Source organism: Siphateles boraxobius, unplaced genomic scaffold (assembly GCF_051911475.1).
Source record: "Siphateles boraxobius isolate OS27281-9 unplaced genomic scaffold, OSU_SipBor_1 18, whole genome shotgun sequence".
NCBI classification, from domain to species: domain Eukaryota; kingdom Metazoa; phylum Chordata; class Actinopteri; order Cypriniformes; family Leuciscidae; genus Siphateles; species Siphateles boraxobius.
Genome location: NW_027508788.1, coordinates 10,851,828 through 10,878,633, shown reverse-complemented (window position 1 = coordinate 10,878,633; position 26,806 = coordinate 10,851,828). Strand labels below are relative to the sequence as shown.

Here is a 26,806-nt window from a genome sequence, read left to right as displayed (position 1 = left end):
GTTGATTTTCGGATAATTTTTTATTCCCAGGCACAATTTGCCAATTCCAAACCATATTTATATGATTAACTACTATTAGTTTTTATTTAATCATTTATAAATGATATATAACTGTTCATGAAGGCTGGAAATGAAAAATGCCTTTAATTCAGGTGTGCAGAATTATTAGGCTCGTTTTCTTTTACAGATAAAACAAGCCAAAAAAGAGATTTAACCTAGACTGAAAAGTCAAAAATTATCAAATGCCCTTGAGAAGGATGCAATACTAATGCAATACTATAAATGGCAGTTGAGGCATGACCATTGGACAGTTTAATGCTCATTGGGTCAGCAGGGTCAGACAAAAACAGGTGGAGAAGAAAATACGCATGTTAACAGCAAAAGAATTAAGAATGAAGGTGAAGAATTAAGTGTGAAACCATCAGGGACCCTTAAGTCTTCAGCGCCACCATTTTCCAGACCTGCAACCTACCTGGAGTCTCAGAGACTTAGGGTCTCAGAGACTTAGGTTAGGTAAAGAATCCTAAAAATGTACCCCCTCTTAATAAGAATCACAAGCTGAAGTGTTGTGAAATACATGAAGACTGTTTTTTTATAGGCTTTATAGACTGACGGATTGAGAGTGACTTTTGAAGGACCAGCACCACATCCTCTTCTACCACTATTTGAAGAATTCATCTTCCAGAATACATTTTAATAAGTTTTGGGAGTTTATTTTTATTTCTAAAAATTAACTCCCAAAACATACTGTCAGATTCTGGAAGATGAATTCTTCAAATAGTGGTAGAAGAAGATGTGGTGCTGGTCCTTCAAGAGTCACTCTCAATCTGTCGGTCTATAAAGCCTATAAAAAATCATCAGCAGCGCCTTGTACATGAAAGTCTTCATGTATTTCACAACACTTCAGCTTGTGATTCTTATTAAGAGGGGGTACATTTTTAGGATTCTTTACCTAACCTAAGTCTCTGAGACCCTGACACCTTGCTCTTCTGGAGACTCCAGGTAGGTTGCAGGTCTGGAAAATGGTGGCGCTGGAGACTAACAGGTTCCTGATGGTTTCACAATTAATTCTTCTCCTTAATTTTTAATTATTTTGCTGTTAAATGTGTGTCTTTTCTTCTCCACCTGTATTTGTCAATGGTCATGCCTCAACTGCAATCTCTAGTATTGCATTAGTATTGCATTCTATTGCATTCATGGGAATTTAATAATTTTTGACTTTTCAGTCTTAGTTAAATCTCTTTTTTGGCTTATTTTATCTGTAAAAGAAAACTTGCCTAATAATTCTGCACACCTGAATATAAGGCGTTTTTCATTTCCAGCCTTCATGAACAATTATATATCACTTATAAATGATTAAATACAAAATTAATAGTAGTTATTAAGATTAATATGGTTTGGAATTGGCAAAATGAGCCTGGGAATAAAATATGATCAGAAAATCAACGTGCCTAATAATTCTGCACACACTCTACTGTTGTTCGGCGAATTTTTAAGTGCGAAATCCTTTCATTACAATTGGAATCCACGCAATCAGCAATTTTGTTTGCGAAAAATTTCGCAGCACAGATTTCCCAACGGGCTCAGGTTGTTCACGGGAATTCTCCGTGTTGACCACCAGAAAGTTGCTTATTTCGATAGTGACTTATGTGTGAGCTGTGCTTCGTGCATCGCTACACTGTTGACAATAGATCTTTTATTCCCGCGAAATTATGGCCAAATGTGACCACACTTTTTATATTGAAAATGATGCCACAAGGCAATGTTCTACAGGTAGCACACAAGCTAGCTAACTCAAAGCTTTCCTTTTTATTATATATATGGGCTTTTCACACTAAAATTGTTAACCTTGGGTTATTTCTAACATTTGTTCTATGATGCTGGGTTTCTAGGTTAGTAATTCACAATATGTCTTTAACCCAGCAGCTTAATGTTAGCATTGCAAAAGCTAACTTGGTGTTAAAAACACATTGCTTACCCCCTTTTTACAACCCCACCTTTTTGTTGAACTAAAGTTAAAAGTGGCCTTAATCTACGATTAAAAGAAAGATGGTAACCCAGTGTTAAGCGCAGTGCAAAGCCTATATTTAAACTTATTAGACGGCTCTTTGGAATATTCTGATTGGACGATGGCAATATTCTGTGCATAAACATTTTGTAAATTGTCTGTCAAACTATATTGACTTGTCACAAGAAGACAATGGGTCTCATTCACTAACCCTGTATGCGTGCAAATTTGTGCATGAAATCTGCAGATGAACACTTTCATGAATAAATCATGATTGATCAAGTTCTTTCATACTAAAATTTATTTTACATTTATAGAAAAAAGTTGGAACAACTGAAACCACATGTACGCAACAGATCTTGGCTGGCTTATAAACGTGTAAAGATAAAATAGAAATGATTTGTGCATGTTTTATGCAAATTACTAACCTCGGGTATGCAGTCGTTTATTAGAATACTCTATAAATTTGTTATTACAACGAGGTTAAGAAAACATTCATGCTCGTACGCACTTGTTGTGGATTACACATAAATGTTTTGTAAAAACTTGTGTAGAAATACAAATAATCCACTCGTTATTGGTGAATGAGACCCAGCATCCTACTTGATGTGTTAATTTCATGTCTTTCAAATCACTCCATGGTCTTCTGACAAAATAATTAGACTCCAAACAATATTTCATGTCCATTTATTCGTTAAGTAGCCGTGTAATAAGCTGGATAATGTACAGTCAGACGGTCATTATCCGTTTCAATAAATTCATGCAGTATTTTGGTGTAGGCTGGAAACCGTGTATTCCAGATCATACATTTATGTGGACACTGATCTTCTTTGCACTGCGGCCTTGCAATGCTTTCGCACTTTTATGTTCACTTCCTGTGGCACATTATCAGCTCTGTTTCCTCCCCAGCTCTGTTTTCCTTCATTAAGCACACTTAATGTGGTCAATCATCATCACGCATGCTCCTTCCAGCTGGAACTTTCAAAATGTGTTTCAGTCATGTGTTTGTATTGTGGTCAATCTTTTGCATCAAAGACTGGTGTGATGGTACCAACATGTATGTTCTCAAGTTCCCCTTCATCAACATCAATATCTCGTATTATACCAGATATCATTTAGGACTATACTATAGCTTAGTGTTCCTCATGCAATCCTCTAGTTGTCATGACGTATTGAATACTGTTTCCAGGTCCAAGCCTCCACTCCATTTCAAGTGAGAATACTATCTCAACAGCTGTTTTTGTGCACTATAGCACATAACTAACACATAGAATATAGCACACCTTTAAAGGGTTAGTTCTAGAGATGCGCGGATGGGCTATTATTTCATCCACAACCGCATCACAAAACTCATCATCCGTCCGCCATCCATTCGCACCAACGATTTTGACCAATTTTCCCGCCCGCCATCCGCTGATACAAGGCGCTGCTGATGACAGCCACGAGACTAGAAACCGCCCACCACCCGCCCAAATTTAATTAAAATATTTTTTCCGTCACGTCATCCGCCCGATCCGCGGAGTCCGCAGCTATAACCGCCAACCGCGCATCTCTAGTTAGTTCACCCAAAAATCAATTACTCACCCTCATCATTCCAAACCCATAAGACTTTCGTTCATCTTCGTACGAATCGTTTTGATAAAATCTGAGAGCTTTCTGTCCCTCCATTGACAGCTACGCAACTACCACTTTGATACTTTAAAAAGTTCATAAAGAGATCATAAAACTTATCCATATGAATTGAGTCCAGTTTTTTGGAAGACACACGATCGCTTTATATGACGAACAAATTGAATTTATGTTACGCATCACGTTTGAGTTTCAACAAGAACCAATGAGGTTTGTTCTCGTGTTACGCATCACGTTTAAGCTTCAGCAAGAACCATTGAGGTTTGTTCTCGTGTTACGCATCACGTTTGAGTTTCAGCAAGAACCAATGAGGTTTGTTCTCGTGTTACGCATCACGTTTGAGTTTCAGCAAGAACCAATGAGGTTTGTTCTCGTGTTACGCATCACGTTTGAGTTTCAGCAAGAACCAATGAGGTTTGTTCTCGTGTTACGCATCACGTTTGAGTTTCAACAAGAACCAATGAGGTTCATTCTCGTGTTACGCATCACGTTTGAGTTTCAGCAAGAACCAATGAGGTTTGTTCTCGTGTTACGCATCACGTTTGAGTTTCAACAAGAACCAATGAGGTTTGTTCTCGTGTTACGCATCACGTTTGAGTTTCAACAAGAACCAATGAGGTTTGTTCTCGTGTTACGCATCACGTTTGAGTTTCAACAAGAACCAATGAGGTTTGTTCTCGTGTTACGCATCACGTTTGAGTTTCTGCAAGAACCAATGAGGTTTGTTCTCGTGTTACGCATCATGTTTGAGCTTCTGCAAGAACCAATGAGGTTTGTTCTCGTGTTACGCATCACGTTTGAGTTTCAGCAAGAACCAATGAGGTTTGTTCTCGTGTTACGCATCACGTTTGAGTTTCAGCAAGAACCAATGAGGTTTGTTCTCGTGTTACGCATCACGTTTGAGTTTCAGCAAGAACCAATGAGGTTCCTTCTCGTGTTACGCATCACGTTTGAGTTTCAGCAAGAACCAATGAGGTTTGTTCTCGTGTTACGCATCACGTTTGAGTTCCAGCAAGAACCAATGAGGTTTGTTCTCGTGTTACGCATCACGTTTGAGTTTCAACAAGAACCAATGAGGTTTGTTCTCGTGTTACGCATCATGTTTGAGCTTCTGCAAGAACCAATGAGGTTTGTTCTCGTGTTACGCATCACGTTTGAGTTTCAGCAAGAACCAATGAGGTTTGTTCTCGTGTTACGCATCACGTTTGAGTTTCAGCAAGAACCAGTGAGGTTCCTTCTCGTGTTACGCATCACGTTTGAGTTTCAGCAAGAACCAATGAGGTTCCTTCTCGTGTTACGCATCACGTTTGAGTTTCAGCAAGAACCAATGAGGTTTGTTCTCGTGTTACGCATCACGTTTGAGTTTCAGCAAGAACCAATGATGTTTGTTCTCGTGTTACGCATCACGTTTGAGTTTCAACAAGAACCAATGAGGTTCATTCTCGTGTTACGCATCACGTTTGAGTTTCAACAAGAACCAATGAGGTTTGTTCTCGTGTTACGCATCACGTTTGAGTTTAAACAAGAACCAATGAGGTTTGTTCTCGTGTTACGCATCATGTTTGAGCTTCTGCAAGAACCATTGAGGTTTGTTCTCGCGTATTAAGCAGGTTCGGTTGAGCTTCTGTTTGTCCGCTGATCAATGTTTAAATGTGAATAAAAGACTAAATTAATATAAAGTATAAATCAAGTCTCTTCAGAAAATTTTTGTTAAACCACTTGATTCATATAGATTCATTTGACGATAATCATTAAAGGGTCAGTTGTGTAGCTGTTAATGGAAGGACAGAAATCTCTCAGATTTCATTGAAAAAGATCTTCATTTGTGTTCCGAAGATGAATGAAAGTCTTACAGGTTTGGATCAAAATGAGTAAATTCTGAATTTCCATTTTTGCGTGAACTGTCCCTTTAAACTAAGCTTTTAAGAACTCAGTGTACACTACAGTAGTCTTTGGGTTCTCAGTGTCCCAGACTCCAATATGGGTTAGGGTTATTTTAATAAGATTTAACGGTTTGATTATTTCTCCCATGTACATTCAGTATCTCACAGAGACTGGATGATTTGAATGACAAACATCTGTGTGTGTGCCTCTCCTCAGCTCCCAGCCTGGTGTCCCTGCGGCCCCGTCACGGAGACCCCACGCTGAACCTGAGCTCACAGAGGTTGGTAGAGGGCAGTGAGAGTGAATCTGGGCCCCTGTGGCCCCTTGGCCGACCTTATGTGCGTCAGACTCGCAGCCACTCCATCGGTCACACAGAGTTTCTCCCTGTGCCGTCACTCTCTTCCTCTCTGTCTCATCCCTCCATCGTCTCTTCCTCGCGCTTTGCTGCGCTTCAGTACCGTTCCTCATACTTCACGTCAGTGGAGGTGGTCTCAGGTCTGCCGCCAACAGGGTTAACCCGTTCATGCAGCGATCAGGGAACTGAAAGCATCGGGTACCACAAACACATCGTTTGCTGTGCACACACACGGCATGTGTGTTGGGTGTCCACAACCTCCCTGTTATGAATTAATAAATACTTAACTAATTAAGAACTGAAATATTTCCTATTCTAAAAAACTAACTGCTAACAAAGTTATATTTTATTTTATTTTTAAGCTTATGCATTAGTTTTCACGCTAAATTGTAATGAATATCAATTCTATATCTATTATGATATATTGATATATATTATGATTCCACTTTTCTTGAATCATAACTTTTTTATTTAGCTCATTTGTTTTAACGATTTACATGTAAATGCAGTGAGAAACCAAATGAATCCAGCATGCATCTCTTTGTTATTTTAAGTCAATATGAAATCAGAATTCATTCCATTTACTTTCTTTATAAAACGTTCCTGGTGCTTTGATTCATCAATGGACATCCTTCCAGTGGGGGAAAAAATGTCTTCATATTTCTAAACTTAAATTTAAACTTGTTCTGCCTCTGAAACAATTTTTTAGCGGGTGACATGACATTACCTATAGCCTAGACCATATTATAAATAAATAAATAAATATTTATAATCATTTCAATCAATTATTTTTGTATTAATTAAATATTTTTTACAATGTAATCATTTTTAAAATAACGAAATAATTGTAATGCTTTGATTTTTATTATACTTTTTTTTAATTATTTTTGTTTTAGGTTCATATTGAAGATAATGTAGCTTTTCTAAAACCATGCCAGTTGTTAATGCAGTAATTTAATGATGGTTAATGTTACTCTAATTGTTAAGAAAATAATGTTGTGAGAATATAACAAGCCATGATAGATTTGGTGGGGGGGGGGTGATTGTAATATGCTGAGATGTTTTTGTGGGTTTTCGTCTTCTCAGTCATAAGTTCTGTAGGTGCTTAAAGCATTTCATGAGGGAAGTAGTATCTCACGAGGTTTGGCTGCATTCTGGGGAATAATCGGGGATCCAATCGTTTCAAGTGTGATGGAAGTACATAATCAAATGGAAGTAAAATGGATTGCGAGTGCCTTTTCATGACCAAGTTCAAAAATTGAAAGTAGCAGACAGAAGGAAAGTAAATGTGTTGATTCTGAAATCCTCTTCTCTCACTGTACCATCATCTAGGGATCTGAACCGGTCCGAATCGGATTCCTCCCTCTCCATGTCTCATTGCGGAGATGCCCAGCGCTGCTCCTCAAGTCCACTCTACAGTAAGCAGTCCCGATCCAATGGTGGTTCCTCCACCGACAGCCTTCTGCTGCAGAAAAAGACCTTTGGCATGGAGAAATGTGCCAGTCTCGGAGAGATCCACTCGTCTAGCCTCACCTCCGCCAACTCCATGCGCTCGCTCAACTACACCTCCGAGCAGGACGGCTCGTCATCGCCGTCAGGAAAGCGATCCAGCCGAGTCTCTCACATCACAGGCAAGAAGAACCTGTTGGACGAGGACAGTTGCTCCACCGGAGAAGACACTGAAGGTTCCAGCACGAACCGCAAGAAAAACACCTTTACTAAAATCTTCAGAAGGAAATAACATCAGTTTGGGGAAAATGTCGAAATATAAAAGGACTAAGACCCGCGCAATGGTACTTTCTAATCTTGAAGAATTTTAGTAAGAACATGTCATTTATGCAGAATTTTTGATTTATATCATAATTGTTTTGACCAACAGGAACAGTTATTTGTTGGGAACAGGTATGGTATCACTGTACATTTATTTATTTACTTTAATAAGGGCACTAGATGGTACTGTCCATTTTTGGTGTAAGTTTCTTTTGGTTTTCAGTGTAGTTAGCGTGAGCTTGAGCTTTCACTCTCAAAACAAACGCCGAAGCGCATGAAGATACTTTCAGCCTCTGCCTACTCTATTCTGTTTTACATAGGATTTGCTTGGACTTCTCCCCTTTTCAAGTGCAGCTCAACATTGTGTTGACAGAGGAAAAGATTTGCCCATAATATTACCGTTCACATCCCCTTACTGAAAAAAAAAACAGACCAGATGACACAATATGAGTATGCGTATTGACCTACAGATGTGAGGCTGAATAGACTTGCCTCAGATTTCCCCTGCTGTTACCAAAATTTGCTTTAAAATGTTCTAAACTTAACGTCCTCATGGAGGAGATCGGTGCCTTTCATTTTAAGCACTGCCAAATGTCATTTAATGTGAGGTAGAGATGTATACTGTAGTTCTCGTCTGTTTCGGATGGTCAGCGTGTAACTACATGCCTTTAACTTCATGCTTTTCATACTGGTGAAGTAATAAAACAAGATATACAAAGGGAGGTTTTGCAAATTAAAAGTTGAGTGCTAACATACACTGGGGAGTTTCTTTTCTTGACACTAGAACACAAAACTTTACATCTTAAAATACATTTGTCACCATTATTAGCCATTTCTTTTTCACATTTTACTTATTTTATTTAATTTTGGCAGACTTTGTAATAAAAAAAGTAAAAGGTCACATTTTTAATTGCACTTTTTTAAATTACATTAGGGGACAATGTATTATCAAAAAAAATCTAAATGAAAATCAAAAATGAAATCTGTAATTAATCCGTTTAAAAAAAATCGAATTTATTATTTTACATATTGGCACATACACTACCAGTCAAAAGTTTGGTGTCAGTAAGATTTCTTTAAGAAATAATTGTATTCACTTTGTGTACTTTTATACACATTAAATTGATAAAAGATTTCTATTTCAAATAAATGTTCTTTTGAGCGTCATTCATCAAAGGATCCTGAATACATCATGCCTTCCACAAAAGTATTAAGCAGCACAACTGTTTTCAAAATTGATAAATCTTTCTTAATCTTTCTTAAGCACAAAATGAGTCCATTAGAATGATTTCTGAAGGATCATGTGACACTGAAGACTGGAATTTTTTTCTATTTTTAACTGCAAATCAAATAAACAGCCTTGGTGAGTATGACATTTTTTCAATTAACTTTTAAAAATCATACTAATTTTTGAACTGTAGTGTACTTTGTGAACACTTATAAAAAATAAAGAAATAGTTCATGTTCTCACTTTTTTCTTAAATTAGCAGAAAATACCTCCCATAGACAACAAGTTGAAACAATGTTTGGCGGTTCTCAGAGCTGAATAGGTTTTCTAGAGTAACTTCCTCAGCATTGCGGGTTTTTTTAAAACCTCTTTGCGTCATGGAGCTGGTGATAAATCTGTAAACGTCTTTTTGAAACCATTGCAGGAAGTAGCCATCCCATAATTGTTTGCAGAAAACCACTGTGAAATATGCACCAACTCAGACCCAACACTGCACATTCAGTGTATATATCCCCTCCATCCAGTGCACTCTGTACACGTTTCTTCTGTGTATTTAATACATCCTGAAAGTTGGTTTGCATCTACTGTAATGGAGCAGAACATTAAATGGCAGGCATTCATGCACTCTGAGAGAAAACATCTAAATCCAGATAGCTCAATGAGTTAGTGTCCACAACAAAGTCCCAACAAGGGCAGGTTTACCACTGTTACCATGGTGATCTCAATAAACAAACCTGTTTCAGAGCCGCCTCTGTCATAAGGAAGTATGCTTCAATCAAGTCCTTGCTAGAACACTGGAATAAGCTGAATCTGCCCTTGGTCAACACGACCAAGCTTTTGCTGAGAACCAATTATGAAAACATTGCGATTTTATTTCCTGTATGTGTTGCATTTCAAAAAGTTATAAAAATGGTAATGTTTTTACACATTTAAACATTCTAAAGAGGGTTTACAATGCCTCATGTATTTAATTATCTCGAGAACAGTTATTTTAAATAGTACGTTCAGTTTGCTTAAAGGCCTTGTCTTGACTTTTATGTGACCTGGTTCTTGTATAATGTATATTTCACTGCAAAGGAAAAACAGATCATGTTACTCAGTCTGTTACCTTATAAAATAAGTCTTTACACTCTTTGATGAAAACACTAAGTGAATGGCATGAAATGGAATCCTTAAGACATCAAGTATTCAACCAGAGATACCAAATGTCTTTTCCGTTTCTCAGTCTCTGGCTTTGGCCTTAGGCCCAGTGCTATTTAAAGTGAGCAACATCATCATAAATTAAACTAATAAAAGTCAGTAACATCCTTTCAGTCCAGCTGGACTGGCGAGGAAGAGTACCGTTCTCCAGACAGAAGTCCTCACCAGTACCTGTCCTTTTGAGAGGGTGCAGTTCCACCTCCCAACACTTGGGGCAGTGTTATGCCTCGCTTATGGACTCAAAGTTCATGGCGGTGAAGTCTGCTTCAGTCAGATTAACCGTGAAGGGTCCCTCTATTGTCTGGGACTCCACGTGCTGCTCCTGAGAGGTCGCGTTTATGTTGTTAACACGCCAAGAGTTGAGGGGACGGATGGATTTCTTAAAGCGCTGAATGTAAGAAACATAGGTCAACATGTACACATGCAATGTTTATTGAAAAATGAAAGTGCCCTATTACGCCATTTTAAAGGTTCCTAATTTTGTTTTGGAGGTCTCATATAATAAGTTTACATGCATCCAAGATCAATATGCTCATTACCTACACTACAGCATTACCTCTTTTCACAGTGTCTGAAACGGTTCGATAAAGGATTCAGTCTCTCTAAGACTATGTTTACACGGAAAAGATATGAAGAGAAAACGCAAAAGTGGCATTGCGTTATCACTTTTTATTTTGCGTTTAGACGAGCGTTATGGGGGGGGAAATCTGCGTGCATATAGTGGCGCAAAAGTGTGAAATTCGATGTAGTATGCACTCCAGGCAGCTAGGTGGCAATGTGATGCACTGCCACACAACAACACCAAGTCCGCACCAAGTCCTTCTCTCCCTAGTAGCGCAAAATCAAAACATGGCGAAGCGAACAGCAAAAGACTCTTGTACGTTTATCAGAGCTGCTAGAGCAACTTGAAGGTCCGACGTATGGAAATAATCCGACATGTTGGTTGTTATTTTCCTGTACTGGCGCATACCTGTGACGTAAACGCGTACGCGACGAGAGCCACCGTGAGCAGATTTGCGTTTTTACCCTTTAGACAGGAACGTAACGGTGTAGCGTTTTTAAGATTTCCACTCTGGAGGGTGGTTTCACTTTTTTGCGTTTTTAAGCCCCAAAAACGTCAGCACATCTGATAAAATATTTTTACGTTTTCACCCGCGAGCGTTCTCGTGTAAACAGGGCATGAACCCCGCCTTTCCGAGAGCTACTCTGCTCTGATTGGTCAGATGGCCCAGTTATTTGTGATTGGTCTACCGCTTACAGCACGTGTCAGAAACAAAACATCCATTACCACATCTGAGTGTCAGCTCTGGAGGTTTCCTCGGCGCTTGTATAGAAAGTAATATGAACAGTAAGGACGGCGTCCGTTTTAACCATATCAATTCCCGCTTGAGTCCTCATCCTTTGGAAGTGCATACAAAGTGAATTTGCTTTCAGTGTGCAAAAAACAGTGTCTTCTCAACGTGTCGACAACACAAACCAGACTCTTCCAGGCAGCTACAAATAGTGTTTAAGGGCGGCTCAAAGTAGACGCTGTTTGCAGGCAGCCAATGAAGTCCATCGGCTGGCATTAATGCTAATTTGTTGCAGGCCTACGTAGGTTTGTGCGGTGAGTGAGACTGGAATTACCGACGACTCGTTTCAGGCAGTTCAGAATCGATTCTTTATCGTGCACTTTTATCTTTGAAACTTTGCAGAAATTTTACATTCACAAACAGCTATATTACAAAGTAACGACACAAAAGATATATCCAAAAAAGCATAATAGGGGCACTTTAAATAATATTTTAAACTTTTATTTAAATAATTTATTTACATTCATTTAATTTATTATTATTTATTATCATTAATTATTAATTTAAATAATTGTTATTTGAAATCAAAATTTATTATTATAAATAGACATTATAAATGTCTTTACTGTCACTTTTGATTAGTTAAATGCATCCTTGCGGAATAAGTGTTAATAGTGTATGTATATGGTGATTTGGAGGGACTATATATATATATATATATATATATATATATATATATATATATATACACACACACACACACACAGTGCCTAGCATAAGTGAACACACCCATGCTAAAGTAGAAAAATCATCTTTTGGAAATTGATCTTAATGCCTTAATTTAAAAAATGAGGAAAAATCCAACCTTTAAATGCCAATCTCTAGGTATGGTGAAGGGATTGTGATGATGTGGGGAATACTTTAATTCCAAAGGCCAAGAGAAGTTTATCAGGATGCATAGTAACCTGGATCCATGAAACAACTGGCCTTTAAAAATAAAAATCTGCCTGGCTCTATGGGAATTTAAAATAGAGGTGTCCTGACTTATGCAACCTGTATTTTAAGGAAGAACATTTATTTATTTACGATACATTATTCATTCACAAAGAAAATTGGTGTCCTTAAAGGTTGGGTTTTCCTCATTTTTTTAAATTAAGGCATTAAGATCAATTTCCAAAAGATGATTTTTTTATTCCTCTTTTTAGTCAACTTTAGCATGGGTTTGTTCACCAATTCTATCCACACAAATATATATATATATATATATATGGTGATTTGGAGGGACTTACATCTTTAAGAGTGCCAGACTCTTTACTGACAGCCACAACGGCCCAGATGAGAATCTGCAGACAGCAGAAGGCACCCATGCACACGCCCAGCGCTTTGCCCCAGGTCGGAAACACGTATGAGCCGTAGGTCAGAGACGTACGGTACATCTCAATGAAGATGTAGGTCAGGATGAACTGTACAGAGAAAACAATCGCTTAGATTTCTGAATATAAAGACAGACGCCTCTGTGAATGGGAACCATCACTGTCAGTGTCCCAGCAACTCTGAATTATTCATTACACTGGACGCAGGACAGATATGGTGTTTGGTTCCACTTTGCTGCAGAGGCAAGTTTCTGCCCGTAATACAATTCTGTTCTGACCCTTAAAAGTCTAATAAATTAACATTTCCATATTACATTAACAATTACATTACTGTTAATCATAAACAGAAGCATCACAACATGTTAAAAGATGAGGCTAATTCCAAAAAACAACCCAACCAAAAACAGGACACTCACTGTTAGCAGGAAGGGAGTGAAAACCACCCAGCAGGCTTTGAAGTACCACAGCAGTTTTGTGCACCAGGGCGGGCAGTGACAGATCATGTCCACAATGTCCTGACAGAACTGGTTCACCCCTGCAATTACATCAGGATATGCAAATATAATATAGATCTCATGACGAAAGGAACATGTGACAGAGATGTTGATTATTATTTAGCAGACACTTTACCAAACCAATGAATGTAAAATTACTACAAGAAAATGTAGTATTTTTCTATAAAGCTCCATTGAAACAATATGCATTGTGAAAAGCTCTATACAAATAAACTTTAATTGAATTTAACTGAAACCATGAAACTGTGTGACGGACATGTAAAGCAATATACCAACGTTGTTGTTTTTTAAAGCGCCATTCAAGCAGTTTATCTGAAATAGATACCACAAAAATGGATTGGGGCAATAAAAAAAAAAGATGCTGTCAAAATTAAAGAACTTTTCATATGGCATTTCATGTAACTCAGAAACAAAAAGCTGAATATCTTATATCAGAATAAGTGCATCAGTTCTTCATCAGAAGCACAGACAATATCATCCTGATACTGTTCCTTCAAACAGGACATGGATTCTGTCCTTTTTAGGGTCTCATAGACATCATGTCCTGTTTTTGGTTCGTTTAGATGTCTTTGATCCATGTTGAGTTCATATTTCAGTTGAACCTCAACAGAGTTCATTTGGAAGTGGATCAAGACCCACTTTTCCAGTGGTCTCGGTCCGCTTGTTTGGTGCGCACCAGGGTTCAGATGGCAGCGTTCACACTTATTCAAATAAACCGCACTAACAGAGCAATCACACCAGGGTTTGTTTTAATCTAACCAAACCTGCAGAGTGCACTGTTGCCAACTATTTTCAAAGGAAAGTAGCTGACGCCTTCCCTAAAAGTCGCCAAATGTCGCTAGATGACGTCATGTGCTAATTAGCATATTCATGACGTCATCGCGTCGTACTTGCGCTCTGCCTGCCTAATGTTTTTTCCCTCTAAATTCATGCTAACATTCTGTATTTTAATATAATATAATATAATATAGCCGAATGTCCAATAAAGCTGTTCTCATTGCCTATATTATTTTTGTCAGACAATAGAACAAGTAGCTATGATATAGTGAATGACTAAATCTTTTTATATGTGTAAAATTATCTGAATTGAGAGAGTTCGGGAACTGGGTGAAAGCTCTGTGATAGTGAGTATTACAAGTAATAAGCACAAGAAAAGAAAGTAAATTAAAATGGTCAAACAAAACTCTTTAAAAATAAAACAAAAGAGAAGCAGATAAGTGACAAGTCCGTGGGGAAAAAAAAAAACTGCCGCGCGCTCAACACATGAATCTGCTGCTCCTCGTCTCAGCCATTCACTGAACAAGGTAGACGCAGTTAGAGAGAGTGACGGCAGGGAGAAAGCAAGAGCTCGCGCTCGCAGAACAGTACTGGGAACATCTGGAGGTTACTGAGGTTTGTCTAAAAAAGTCGCTAGATTTGTCGCTAATCGCTTTTTTAAAAAAATATCGCTAAAGGGGTCTGAAAAGTCGCTAAAAATAGCGACAAAGGCGCTAAGTTGGCAACACTGGCAGAGTGTGAACACCCTACTATACTACTATATGAGAAAATCAAAGAGAGTGTACCATAGAAGAATGAGATGCCAATGCACATGAAGAGAGTAATGATGATGAGACCAAAGCTAGTGCTGAAGGAGTCTATGAGCGTGAACCAGTATATCCCACCCTGTGATGAAAAAACACAGGACAAAATAAAAAATGAGACAACAAAAACAGTAATAGCATGAAGACGACCCCTAATGAACAATTATGAAGATGGACAAGATGATGAATTATGATATTAAACATTTCAGAAGCATAACTAAACTGGGCATCTGTACACAAGTATTTAAAAATGTCAAATATATGACAATACTAAAGTCAGTTTGTTTGCTCCTCTTACATCTGTGATAAGTAGCAGGCCCATCAGATAGAAGGCGAAACAGAGCAGTGCCAGGAACAGCGTCTTGTGCTTCAGATTGGATCTGAGCTGAGGAAACTCATCCATCACTGCTGTACAGATGCCCTCCATGTTACCAAACTACAGGACACAGAGAGAGAGAACTTCACAATAGCAAGATTTAAACAAAGGACAGTGTCCTCTCTTAACCTGTCTGGAGTATGCAAACATAAGTTTCCCTGACATCTACATCAACAAAATTAAACAGATCCTCGGTTTGCTGTTTGCTGTGCCATCATCTACATCATCTGTTTGTGCTCATTCCAAACTGCAGTATATTCAAGCTATATTTGTTGTTATTATAAAGCAATAATATACTCTGATTCTGAACTGAAAGAAAGACAGGGCTTTCAGGGGAAGACAGAGGAAGGAAAACCGCTGTGTTACTGCACATCCCATCCTTGAGCTACAACACTCATTTCAGTAAATGTGCATGAAGACAGGATGTATTGTATACTGTTATTTCACACATCCTTCACAAATCTGCTTCCTGAATACTGATGTTTCCTACAATAACATTTCGAATCCAGAAACACTGAAACCCGATCACTGGGATTTCCTATCAGAGTTCTCACACTTTTGGACCAATCAGGTTCCCATGGCCTTTCCAGTCATTTAATATGGATCCTTCTTTCATTTTTAAAGAAATAAATGGGCAGATCTGTATGTCAGGTCCCAGTCTTTTGAATTTAACTGAAATAGTGTAGATTCAAATGATTATTCTTATGTGTACACGTGCACAAATAATGTTTGTACACCGTTCAAATGTTTGGGATCCGATTTTTTAAAAGAAATACTTTTATTTAGACAGGATGCAGTATATTGTCAAAAGTGACAGTAAAGACATGTAATGTTACAAAAGATTTCTGTTGACTGAAGTAATGACTACTGAAAATTCAGCTATGCCATTACAGAAATAAATTACATTTTAATAATAATAATAATACGTTTTATTTATTTAGCGCCTTTTAAATGTTACAATTTTAAATTCTAATGATATTTCACAATATTACTAGCTTACTGTATTTTTGTATCAAATAAATGCAGCCTTGGTGAAAATAATGAGGTGGTGGTGATGGCGCAGTCAGTGGATAAGACACATGCCTTTGGTGTGAGAGACCCGGGTTCGAATCCATTGTGAGACACCACAATGGTGTGTCCCTGAGCAAGACACTTAACCCCTAGTTGCTCCAGAGGCGTGCGACCTCTGAAATATAGCAATTGTAAGTCGCTTTGGATAAAAGCGTCAGCTAAATGAATAAATGTAAATGTACATAAGAGACTTCTTTCAAAAACATTAAAAATCTTACCAACCCCAAACCTTTGAATGGTAGTGTATGTGTGTGGCTTGACATTAGATACAACATGAAAATGGTCTCCAACATGAATAACTGTCAAACATAAAAACCTGAATGCCCTGCAGGGTCTTACCAGTGTGTCCACTCCCAGCATAAACAGCATGAGAAAAAACAGAATGGACCAAAACACTGATCCAGGGAGAAGAGCCAGGGCTTCTGGGTAGGCAACAAATGCCAGACCAGGACCTAAAAGGTTAAATACAATGACATACGTTCTTGAAAAATAATAAGCTATGCATTGGCTTTGAAACTGCAAGGATTTTAAAAAAAAAATGTTGTGACTGTATATCATAGGGCTGGTGTGTGCTGAGCTATCCGGGCTGACAGAAGAGGAAGAAAACAGGTTAAACAGGCTGTACCTGTGTCTGCCACCTGACCCACGGGCACTCCCTTCCTCCAAGCCATGTGACCCAGGATAGAGAAAATGGCAAAGCCAGCAAAAAAGCTGGTAGCGCAGTTCCCTATGGTGATAATCAAAGTATCCCTGCAGGAAAGAAATCATTTTGAGACCTTTAAGTTTCATGAGACCAAAAGCAAAAACAGTGTTTTCCCACAGTAAAAAAGCCTAACCTGATGACGTTATTGTCAAATTTATTGTAAGACGCCATTGACAGGAGGCCACCAACACCAATACCCAAAGAATAAAAGATCTGCGACGCAGCATCATTCCACACCTACAATGATAGGAAGTTACAAAGTGTGCACAAAACTGAAGGACATAGAAAACTGTAGCATTGGTTAAAAAAAATGCAGTGTTTAGTAGATGGTACCTGTGCATCAGCCAAATTGACCCAGTTTGGGGTGAGGTAAAAGGCGACACCGTTTAAGGAGCCCTCAAGGGTGGCCCCTCTGATGATGAGGACCACCAGCACAAAATAGGGGAAGGTGGCGGTCACATACACCACCTTACATCAGAGGAAAGATGGGAAATTCATTTGTATCATGTAGAATATATTCTCCTCTGCTCTGAAATGGCCTAATATGAAATCAACACCGGGGAAATTAGTTAACTCAAACCATAAAAAAATTAAATATATAAAATAAAATAAAAACACTTATATTTATTTTATTTTAGCTAGTTGCCGAGGCAACATTACTCATTTTCATTTAGTTTAATTTGATGTCAGACAACCCACCCTACAAACACTCATTTCGGGGAGAAACACCACAAACACAAATGAATACAGGATATTGTATTCATAATATTAATAATATTATATTACATTATATTCATATGTACGTGTAACCCGCGTAACATGGGCTTATATAATTTGTGAGTTTGGCCTCGAGCTGTCTTCCCTTCTCCATTTCATTTGCTTTCTTTCTCGCTCGCTCATGCGAACCAATCCTTGCGTATAATATTCCCACGAAAGTGATGTAGAGCGTGACTCCGAAATCCGAACAGGAGTTGTCAAAAGAGACGCATTCAAAACGAATGCATTTACCGTTTCCTTGTAAAACATCTCGGCTGGCAACTTCTGAATAATTCACAGAAAAAACACACACACACACAGAGAAGCCCCCTGGAAACAGGGCTCTCGCTTGATTTCAGGGATATTGTATATAATTTGCGGCCGTCAGGGAGCCGCTATCGATATGCAGGAGACTCCCGGAACTTCCAGAAGAAGTGGGATGTCTGTGATGTATTATATTAACTATGACTAAAATAAAAATTAATAGCAACTATATTAATGTTTTATAAAAACGAATTAAAAAAACTAAGCTAAACTAAAAACCACAAAAACAATTATTTAAACTTGAACTAAAATTTTAATGAAAATGGAAACAAACAAAAAAACCTTGCAGCTTCTTTCCTATGGGGATAAAAGCCAACTGGACGCACTGCGACATCTTACCTTGCCGGAGCTGCGAATGCCCTTGAGCATGCAGAGAAAAATGACCACCCAGGCAGCCAGCAAACAGAGAGCCAGAGGCCATCGCACTGGACCAGGATCATGCAGCCCTTCACTGTTCACCACACCCAGAACCTTTACACTGAACACACACAAACACTGTGTATTGAGTATTCTGCCATCAGCTAGGGCTGTTTCAAGTGGTTTGTGGTACATTAGCATTAATCTTACCACAGAACACAAGAATAGATGTTGCAGGTCTGTGTGTCTCAGTAACAACAAAACATCACATCTCTAACTCTGGTATTTTTAGATTCAAGGATGTGAACAAACATGAAACATGAACAATCAAATTAGGGCAACAATTTCGGTAACATTAGTTCATGCAGGTGAGCTTGAAAATACTTTTACAGCATTTATTTAATCTACACGACCATTCAAAAAATATTTGAATGCTTTTCAAAGAAGTCTTGTGCTTACCAAGGTTGCATTTATTTAAACATAAATTCAGCTAAAACAGTTATATTGGGAAATATTATGACAATTTAAAAGATCTGTTTTCTATTTTAATATATTTTCAAATGTAAGTTATTCCTGTGATGGCAAAGCGGCTGAATTTTTCGCATCATTACTCCAGTCACATGATCCTTCAGAAATCATTCTAATATGCTGATTTGATGCTCAGAAACTTTTCTGATTATTATAAATGTCGAAAACAGTTGTGCTGCTTAATATTTGATACAAGTCCAAATGAACAGCATTTATTTAAAAGAGAAATCATTGGTAACATTAATCAAGACACTTTTGATCAATTTTATGAATTGTTGCTGAATAAAGGTATTCATTTCTAAAAAGTGACCGAACTTTTGAATGGTAGTGTATGTTAATGTTGATTTTAATAAATAAAACAGTTATTAACATGATATTTTATTAACATTTAATAAATAAAACATTATTATGCTTCCATTAAAACAAATGCTTCCAGCAAAACTAATCGCCCCTCGGGGACAAATAAAGGTGAATTGAAATTGAAATTAATTACAAACAAATAACAATGAATAGTACATTAATAAATCAACATTAATAAATACTGTAAATATTACAATTATTAGTTCATGATACTTAATGCATTAAATAATGTTAATAGAAATGTGGGTAACATTTAACAATAGGTCTATAAATCTATGAAATACTTCCAATAATCAATTAGTATATAAGCTGTCCCATTAATTTAATGCAAAATTTTTTTTTTTTGTTGTTTAACATAATTTGACACTGTGTTCTGACAATGTGTTCGGCTTGTGCTTCATATTTGAGACTAGTAATTCAAGCATTTTTACAAGCTACAACATTTACTGAGACACAACACATAAAATAAGTGGCTTACACATCACATATTAATATACACTAGTTTCAAAATCAATGGTATTTAAAAAAAAAAGAAATCATTTAATTGTATTTATTTAAAAAAAGGCAATTTACAGACTAGTTTAGTAAATTTGCATAGAGAAACTGAGAGAGAGAAAAAAAGTAAGAATCCTTACTTCCAGAACACCTCAGAGGGACTTTGGGTTACATTAGTTTTGTTCTGTGGAGAGAACATAGATGATAGGCAGCAGTCTATAAGGCTACAGATTACAATTGTTTAACATTTTATGTTAAAGGGGTGGTTCAGGATTTTGGAGATCGGACCTCATTTCCAAGTTAGCCTGGGTGTTATTTATCAGTGGAGACAGTTTTCAAAATTTTTCATCCAGTCCTTCCAGTTGCATAGTTCGACGGTGCTAGGCTAGCGTGAGTCAACGGTATCTGCTAGCCTGCCATTAAAAACAGTTTTACCCACTCCACAGTACACCAAAAGCAACTAAATGATAACGCCAGACTATCGATGTAAATGTCTGTTGAGAGAATAATGTTAGAAATCAAAAAACTCTTGCATCTCAATGAATGCATTACATTTACAGGAACTAGTTTCTCAGCAGCGGTGGAATTTTACTTTGCTCCGGTTAGTAGTACTGCTCCGTAGTTTGATTTCTAACATTATTCTCTCAACAGACATTTACATCGATAGTCTGGCGTGAAAATTTTTGAAAACTGTCTCCACTGATAAATAACACCCAGGCTAACTTAGAAATGAGGTCCGATGTCCAAAATCCTGAACCACCCCTTTAACTTTCTAGCAGAAAAGTAAGACTTACTCCACAAAAGTCAATGTTATGAAGAGCATCACATGACCAGGGAAGAGGGCTCTGGAAAGAGCTGCCCAGGTAGTAGAACGTCCAAGCGATAATGACATTATAATAGAGACAGACAAGAATGGACACACACAGCATCCCTATGCCAATCCCTGCAACGAGGCCAAGACAACACAATCAGCTCCATCTGTTTAGCCCTGTATTTAATTACTGATTATTACAATACAGAGGGACTATTTATTCTTCTTACTTATGCAAAGTAGAGCTACATGACTTTGAATAATGAATAGAACTCAATCCCAAATTTACATAAATCACAGCCCAATTTACAAACCATAATAGAGCTGCTGAATTGGTGAATTGCATGTGTTGTGGTACCTTTGAGCAGGGGACAGCACTTCCAGACGGTAATGGGACCTGCAGCTCCATACTGGCCCAGGCTGAGCTCCATGAGGAACAGAGGCATTCCAGTGAAGAAGAGCATTATGAAGTACGGGATAAGAAACACACCTGCAACCCAACACAGCATAACAGTCAATGTTCTATTTCAGAGACTTCTAAGCTTATTTTGTTGCTCAAACAGTAGAGCATGTCGCTAGCAACGCCAAGGTCAAAGGTTCGATTCCCAGGAAAAGCGAGAATGGATTAAATATATTCCTTGAATGCAATGGAAGTTACTTTGTATAAAAGCATCTGCCAAATGCTTACATTTTTTTTTCTTGTTAAATTTTGTTGTCAATGTTAATTTTTGGCCTTTTAAACACTTTTATTCTTATTCATATTTGTTTTAAATGGCATGAGTCAGACACAGCTCAACATGTTGGAGCATCTACACCAACCACTGAGCCACAACCACAAATTATGTCTTTTGTGCCAGTGATTCCAGACACTTAAATCACTGGCATTTGTCAATGGGTTTTTTTCCTCCTCAGGATTTGCATTATTTATACATTTCACATTAATTAAGTCTCTTCAAACCATCCAGAAACTTAAGAAACACTGTATATATTTACCTATGGATATGAAAACATCCTGTCAGGAAATTTGTGATTTTTTAAAAAAATATATAAATGATCTGATTTACTGTTAAAGGTGCAGTGTGTGATTTTTTAGCGGCATCTAGTGGTGAGGTTACGAATTGCATCCAACAAAAGTTACGGTGGCCGACAGGAAAATATGTCATGGTCTGAGACAGCAGAGAGTAGCCAGTTCAGCAATGAGGTTTCTTTACAAGGATAAATTAAGAAATTATGTTTACTTAATAATTCAGTAAAACTATATGTTATTGCGAATATTATTATTACTTGTTCATCATTGTGTCAGTGTTTTATTCGCTGAACTAAGCTTGCTTCCTTGCATGAAAAGCAACATAGTAACGAAACGCGTTTGTCCGTTTAGGGCTACTGTAGAAACATAACAGCGCATTTCAATGTAAGGGATCCGCGGTGTGTGTAGATAGAAACTGCTCATTCTAAGGTAATACAAATATAACGGTTCATTAAGTAAGGTCTTTATACAGCACTAAAAATGTCTTTTTCAAGGTAGTGACGAAGCACGCTCTGTAGCGCTGTGTGTTCGCTGTCGGCTACGGTAGAAACAAGACGACACAATATGTCGACCGCCATAGAAGGGGGTGCCCGTGTTTATGGAGATATAAATCTCTCATTCTAAGGTAATAAAAACATAACGGTTCATTAATGCAAGGGCTTTATACACCACTGAAAACATTATTATGGATCTTATATTGCATTTCTGTCAATAGATCCTCAGAAATATTACACAATGCACCTTTAAGAGGTTACTCTTATTGATGTAATAGCTCTACTATGTGATGATGAGGCCAAACAAAGATTAACTGAAACATCACTGTGTGTTAGAGCTGCACAATTAATCATTAAAGGATCGCAATCTCGATTCAAACACCCATCTTATTCCAAAATGTCAACGACTCTCCTGCGTTTTTTAAACCTTTGACGAGTCCAATCACAGCAAACTATGCGTTGGTGCTGCCGCTGACCCAGAGAGAGCAGTTGTCATCATGTATAGATATCAAACAGCTTCACAAACAATAACACAGTATCATTATTTCTGTCTTTTACCAGAATTCATATTATCACAGAAGTAATGGGATAACAGTTATGGGGTCGGATGTCTACAGTAGCGATCAAAGTAGAGCAAATCACCTTTTTGACGCTTCAAATAAAGATTGCATCAATTAAATTGTTACACCAGCAGGTGGAGACAAGTGACCGTTAAAAAAAATATTTTTCATTGAATCATTCATTTAAAACAGCAATGATTTATCCAATAATGGATTTATGAGCGAGTCATTGAATCATTCATTCAAACTGATTTTTACAAAAATAATTCAAATTAATTAATATTTTTTAAAGGTGCTCTAAGCAATATCACACGTTTTTTAGGCCAAAACATTTTTTGTCGCATACAGCAAACATCTCCTCACTATCCGCTAGCTGCCTGTCCCCTGAACACACTGTAAAATAACGCGGTCTCTGCAGACACCCCAGGCTCCACAAACGGCAACAAAAACAAACTGGGCTAACTCGCACCACGAAACATAACAAACTGTTCCAGCCAATAACTGACAATAGAGATTTGGGGGGGTAGTGTCTCGGATGAGGAGGAGCGAGGGTCTATAAATCGTTAATATTTACATTTGAGTAGAGCTTGCGGTTATAGCGGTGCCAATCACAACACACTAGGCCACCTAACCAATCACAGCACACTTTCCATTTAGAAAGGAGGGGCTTCATCGAAAATGAAGAGTTCAAGATAGACTGGGGAGAGAGGAGCTGTAATATTGTAAAATATATGAAAAATAATGTTTTTTGAACAATCAAGAATGAAAACATATACACCCAAAACAAAATCTAGACTTCGTAAAAGGGCATAATAGGACCCATTTAAGAATTTACTATTGTAATAAAACCTTTAAACTCTCAGTGCTTTTCTACATCACCTATCCCACAATCCCTGAACAGGTGTCTTCATCTGTATTACTAACCATCTTTACATTGCAAATTTCTTCCTTTTTTTGAGGCAGTCTTGGTTTAGGCAAATTTGATTCAGAGGTTTGAAGAGGAATGTGTACTCCTCCCTACTACAGGGAAGGGTTTTGGTTTTGGTTGGTTGGTCAGAGGGATGGATTTCAGTTTAGGATTACCAAACGTCCTGGTTTTCCCATGAAAGGCCCATTCACAAAATTATGTAGGAACTTTTTATGGGGCAGATTCCTATTGAAATGACTGCATTTTGCCTGCAAATCTTCACCAAATAAATGGTAAATGCACCACACATTTACACTGAGAATAACTTGTGTTTTACAACTTAAATAGTCCACAATGTACATTCTGTTCATCCTAACTGATTATATTTTCATATTTACTCGCTCACCTCCTCCATTTCGGTAGCAGAGGTAGGGGAACCTCCAGACATTTCCCAGGCCAACACAGTAGCCAATACAAGAGAGAAGAAATTCATATTTGCCACCCCACTGTTCTCTGGGAGGCTGAGCAGGTGCAGAGGATGGAGGCTGATGCTCCGGTTGGGACTGGGATACGGGGGTGATGACATCGTGAGAAGACCCGTTCTGCTGTCCTGAACTCTGCCAAGAAGATCATTCAAAGATTATGATCAAACACAATCATATAACAGATCAACAGACCTCCTTGTCTTTCAATAATTATGTCAGAAGATATAAAGCTGAGGAAGTCCACTCAGAGATATCTTGAATCAGGCTGACAGCAGGCTTTAGATATCACACTGGCAACTGCCTAGCAACACCCTAGCAACCACCAAGAACACCCTTGCAAAATATATTCCTGGCCTTAAAACCTTCTAGCTACTTCAAACTTCAAACTATTCAAATCTTAAACAACAAGATTTTAAAGCTACTTCAAACTTTTCACCTTGGCTTTCTTAAGCCAACATCAAAGTTTGCCATGGACAAACGCTTTTATGAAGTTTGCATTACTTCTCACCTGAAGACTGCCTACTCTATAAGCCTGTTCTGTATTTCACTAAAGTCTAGGATGAGGAACTAACGGTTTAGTTTGTGCAGTATGAATCCTATAGTGAGATAAAAGGGAAGTCATTTGAATGCTAAAAGTACATGGATGACACACTACTGAATAAGGGTGGCTGTAACTGTCATTACTTGCAGGTATTTTTCATCATATAAATATTGATGAAAATAATAAGTATTATTATTATCATCATTATTATCATCATCATCAATAATAATAAGTATTATTAGGTTTTGTCTATGATATGCAGCTAGAGCAACATTCAATTTTGTAATCATAGTTTTGTCATCTTTATTCACTTTTACATTCAGGAATATAGTAGTAGCAGCAGCTTATAACCTCATTTTATTGGTTTATTGTCTACTAAGGGAGTGATAACGAGAAATTAATACAAATCACCATTCACTTTCATGGTATGGAAAGAAGAAAGTGAATAGTGACTGAGGTTGTAATTCTCCTTTTTTGTGGGGGGGGAAAAAGTCAAACATTTATGGAACCAAATGAGGGTAGAATTAGCATTTTTGATTACCTATTCCTTAACACAAATATAATAATACTAACTAAACTTTTTTAAACTACCCTTTAAAAAAAACTAGTTAACCGTGGTGAAACGCAGTCATGGACAGGAATGAGATCAGACGGGCTGTGTTACCTCGACAAACCAGAAAGCCAACAGTGTTCAAACAAGTCCAAGTTTTATTTAAAACTCAAATAACATTAAAAAAACACTCATGTAAAATAAACATTCTCGTTCATTAGTATTAGTAAGTACCTCTCTTGTAGGTGCTGCGTTCACATTCACACCGTTTGCAGGTGCTGTTCTCGCCTCCTCCTCACTTAGCATCTCCCCAGCGCTTTTCTTCTGATGCTCGCTACATTGTTCACTTAATGGTTTCATCGAGAACCCTGGCTAACTCTAAAACCGAATGCAATGTTCTAAAGACCTTTCATAGATACCTTAGAATAAAATAGAGTAATTTTGACTACAAGGCGCAGCAGGTGAACTGCGAAGATCCATGTTGTTGGTTGTTGGTGGTTGGTTGGGGGAGGGAGGGAGGGAGGAACAGTCGATGAAGGGAGGCGCCGGAGTCTGTTCCGCACACAGAGCTCACCTTCCTGCAGGTAAACTCGTAAATAATGCCCCTCCTATGAACACTGTTGGGTCATTCCCATCCTCCATTCTTTTTAATAGTTATCAGTCCATATGTGTAGCTTTCAGTCTGTCTCTGACGTGAAAGCTTTAGTTTCGCCTGCCGAAAAAAGTTAACTCGGTTCAGACAAGTGATAAGCGTGTTCGTCTCATTTCAACAGGAAGTCACTTCTGCAAGAAAGTTCGCTACAACAGCAGGAAACCGCAGTGTGTCCGGGCTTGGTGTGACACAACTCGATTTTTGTGTCAGCAACAGACATAAAATCTATTATAGCCTATTTTAAATACACGAATAAAATAATACAATTTAATAAAATAATTGTATTCAATCATTATATACAAATGCTATTTATTTTTTCATTTAAAATGTATGAATCTATTCAAGCCTATTATTTGTGTAGGCCTATTTATTCATAAACGTGTATTAAATAGGCTATTTATTATCAAGCACTTTTATTTATGTATTTATTTTAATATACAAACTGGATGTGTCCATCTTCCATGATTATATCAAAAACTCTTACAAAACAGTGTTAATTAATCAGTTTTCTACAAGTAAATACTGAGCCGAACAAAAAACATGTCTAAAACTGAACATTAGGGGGCGGTTTCCCGGACAGAGATTAAGCCTAGTGCTAGACTAAAATGGCCCTTTAAACCAGTTTAACAGAAATCTGCTTTCTCTGTCATGGCTTTAAATAGTCCTAGATTTAGTTTAGTCCAGAGTTTAATAAACTGATTTCCTGGAGGAAGATTAGAGTTACCCCAAGACTAAATTGAGTCTTAAATTAAACCTACCAGGAGGCAGGTTTAACTTCAGATTAACAATGTGTTTCAAAGAAGACACATGTATTACTAGTATATATATACAGTTGTGGTCAGAATTAATGGCACCCCTGGTAAATATGATAAAAAAAATTCTTTTAATCTTCCATTTAAAACAAATTGCAAAAATCTAACCTTTCATTGAAGTAAAATAATTGAAAGTGGGGGGGAAATCACATTATGAAATAAA

At 37.6% G+C, this 26,806-nt stretch overlaps 2 protein-coding genes across 7 annotated transcripts in view; one reads left to right on the top strand and one right to left on the bottom strand.

Moving 5' to 3' along the window:
- stim1b (stromal interaction molecule 1b) overlaps positions 1-8,401 on the top strand; it is a 43,241-nt gene extending 34,840 nt beyond the window's left edge. For 4 of the 5 annotated variants that reach the window (XM_077233482.1, XM_077233483.1, XM_077233485.1 and 1 more), the window contains 2 exons: positions 5,738-5,801; positions 7,209-8,401. In XM_077233482.1, the coding sequence (XP_077089597.1) occupies positions 5,738-5,801; positions 7,209-7,617 (473 nt within the window). In that variant the 3' untranslated portion in view covers positions 7,618-8,401. Of the gene's footprint in view, positions 1-5,737; positions 6,266-7,208 lie in introns of those variants that run through there. The other variant, XM_077233484.1, reaches the window with a different exon arrangement.
- A 1,324-nt stretch (positions 8,402-9,725) lies between these two features.
- Positions 9,726-25,984, bottom strand: slc6a7 (solute carrier family 6 member 7). Of its 2 annotated transcripts, XM_077233487.1 has the most exons (15): positions 25,414-25,984; positions 24,010-24,220; positions 20,974-21,105; positions 20,599-20,747; positions 19,945-19,988; positions 18,404-18,542; positions 17,318-17,452; positions 17,118-17,221; positions 16,907-17,031; positions 16,621-16,733; positions 15,133-15,270; positions 14,817-14,916; positions 13,156-13,274; positions 12,656-12,829; positions 9,726-10,462 (listed from the first exon to the last, which is right to left on the bottom strand). In XM_077233487.1, exons 1-15 carry the CDS (start codon positions 25,537-25,539, stop codon positions 10,295-10,297), a joined length of 1,977 nt encoding a protein of 658 aa, XP_077089602.1. In that variant the 5' UTR covers positions 25,540-25,984; the 3' UTR covers positions 9,726-10,294. The 2 variants fall into 2 exon arrangements, with proteins under 2 accessions (XP_077089602.1, XP_077089603.1); XM_077233488.1 differs by lacking the exons at positions 9,726-10,462; positions 12,656-12,829; positions 13,156-13,274 and adding an exon at positions 13,877-14,018 and having other exon boundaries at positions 14,760-14,916; positions 25,414-25,694.
- Between the last annotated feature and the right edge of the window lie 822 nt (positions 25,985-26,806).

What these genes read in the sequence shown, in the direction of transcription:
- slc6a7 (XM_077233487.1), bottom strand. Translation starts at nt 25,539, where the DNA reads ATGAAACCATTAAGTGAACAATGTAGCGAGCATCAGAAGAAAAGCGCT. An exon ending in GCCTGCTACTTATCACAGAT is followed by an intron (nt 14,917 to 15,132) that starts GTAAGAGGAGCA and finishes TTTTCATCACAG; the next exon opens with GGTGGGATATACTGGTTCAC. An exon ending in TGGCATCTCATTCTTCTATG is followed by an intron (nt 13,275 to 14,816) that starts GTACACTCTCTT and finishes ATGTAATTGCAG; the next exon opens with GGGTGAACCAGTTCTGTCAG.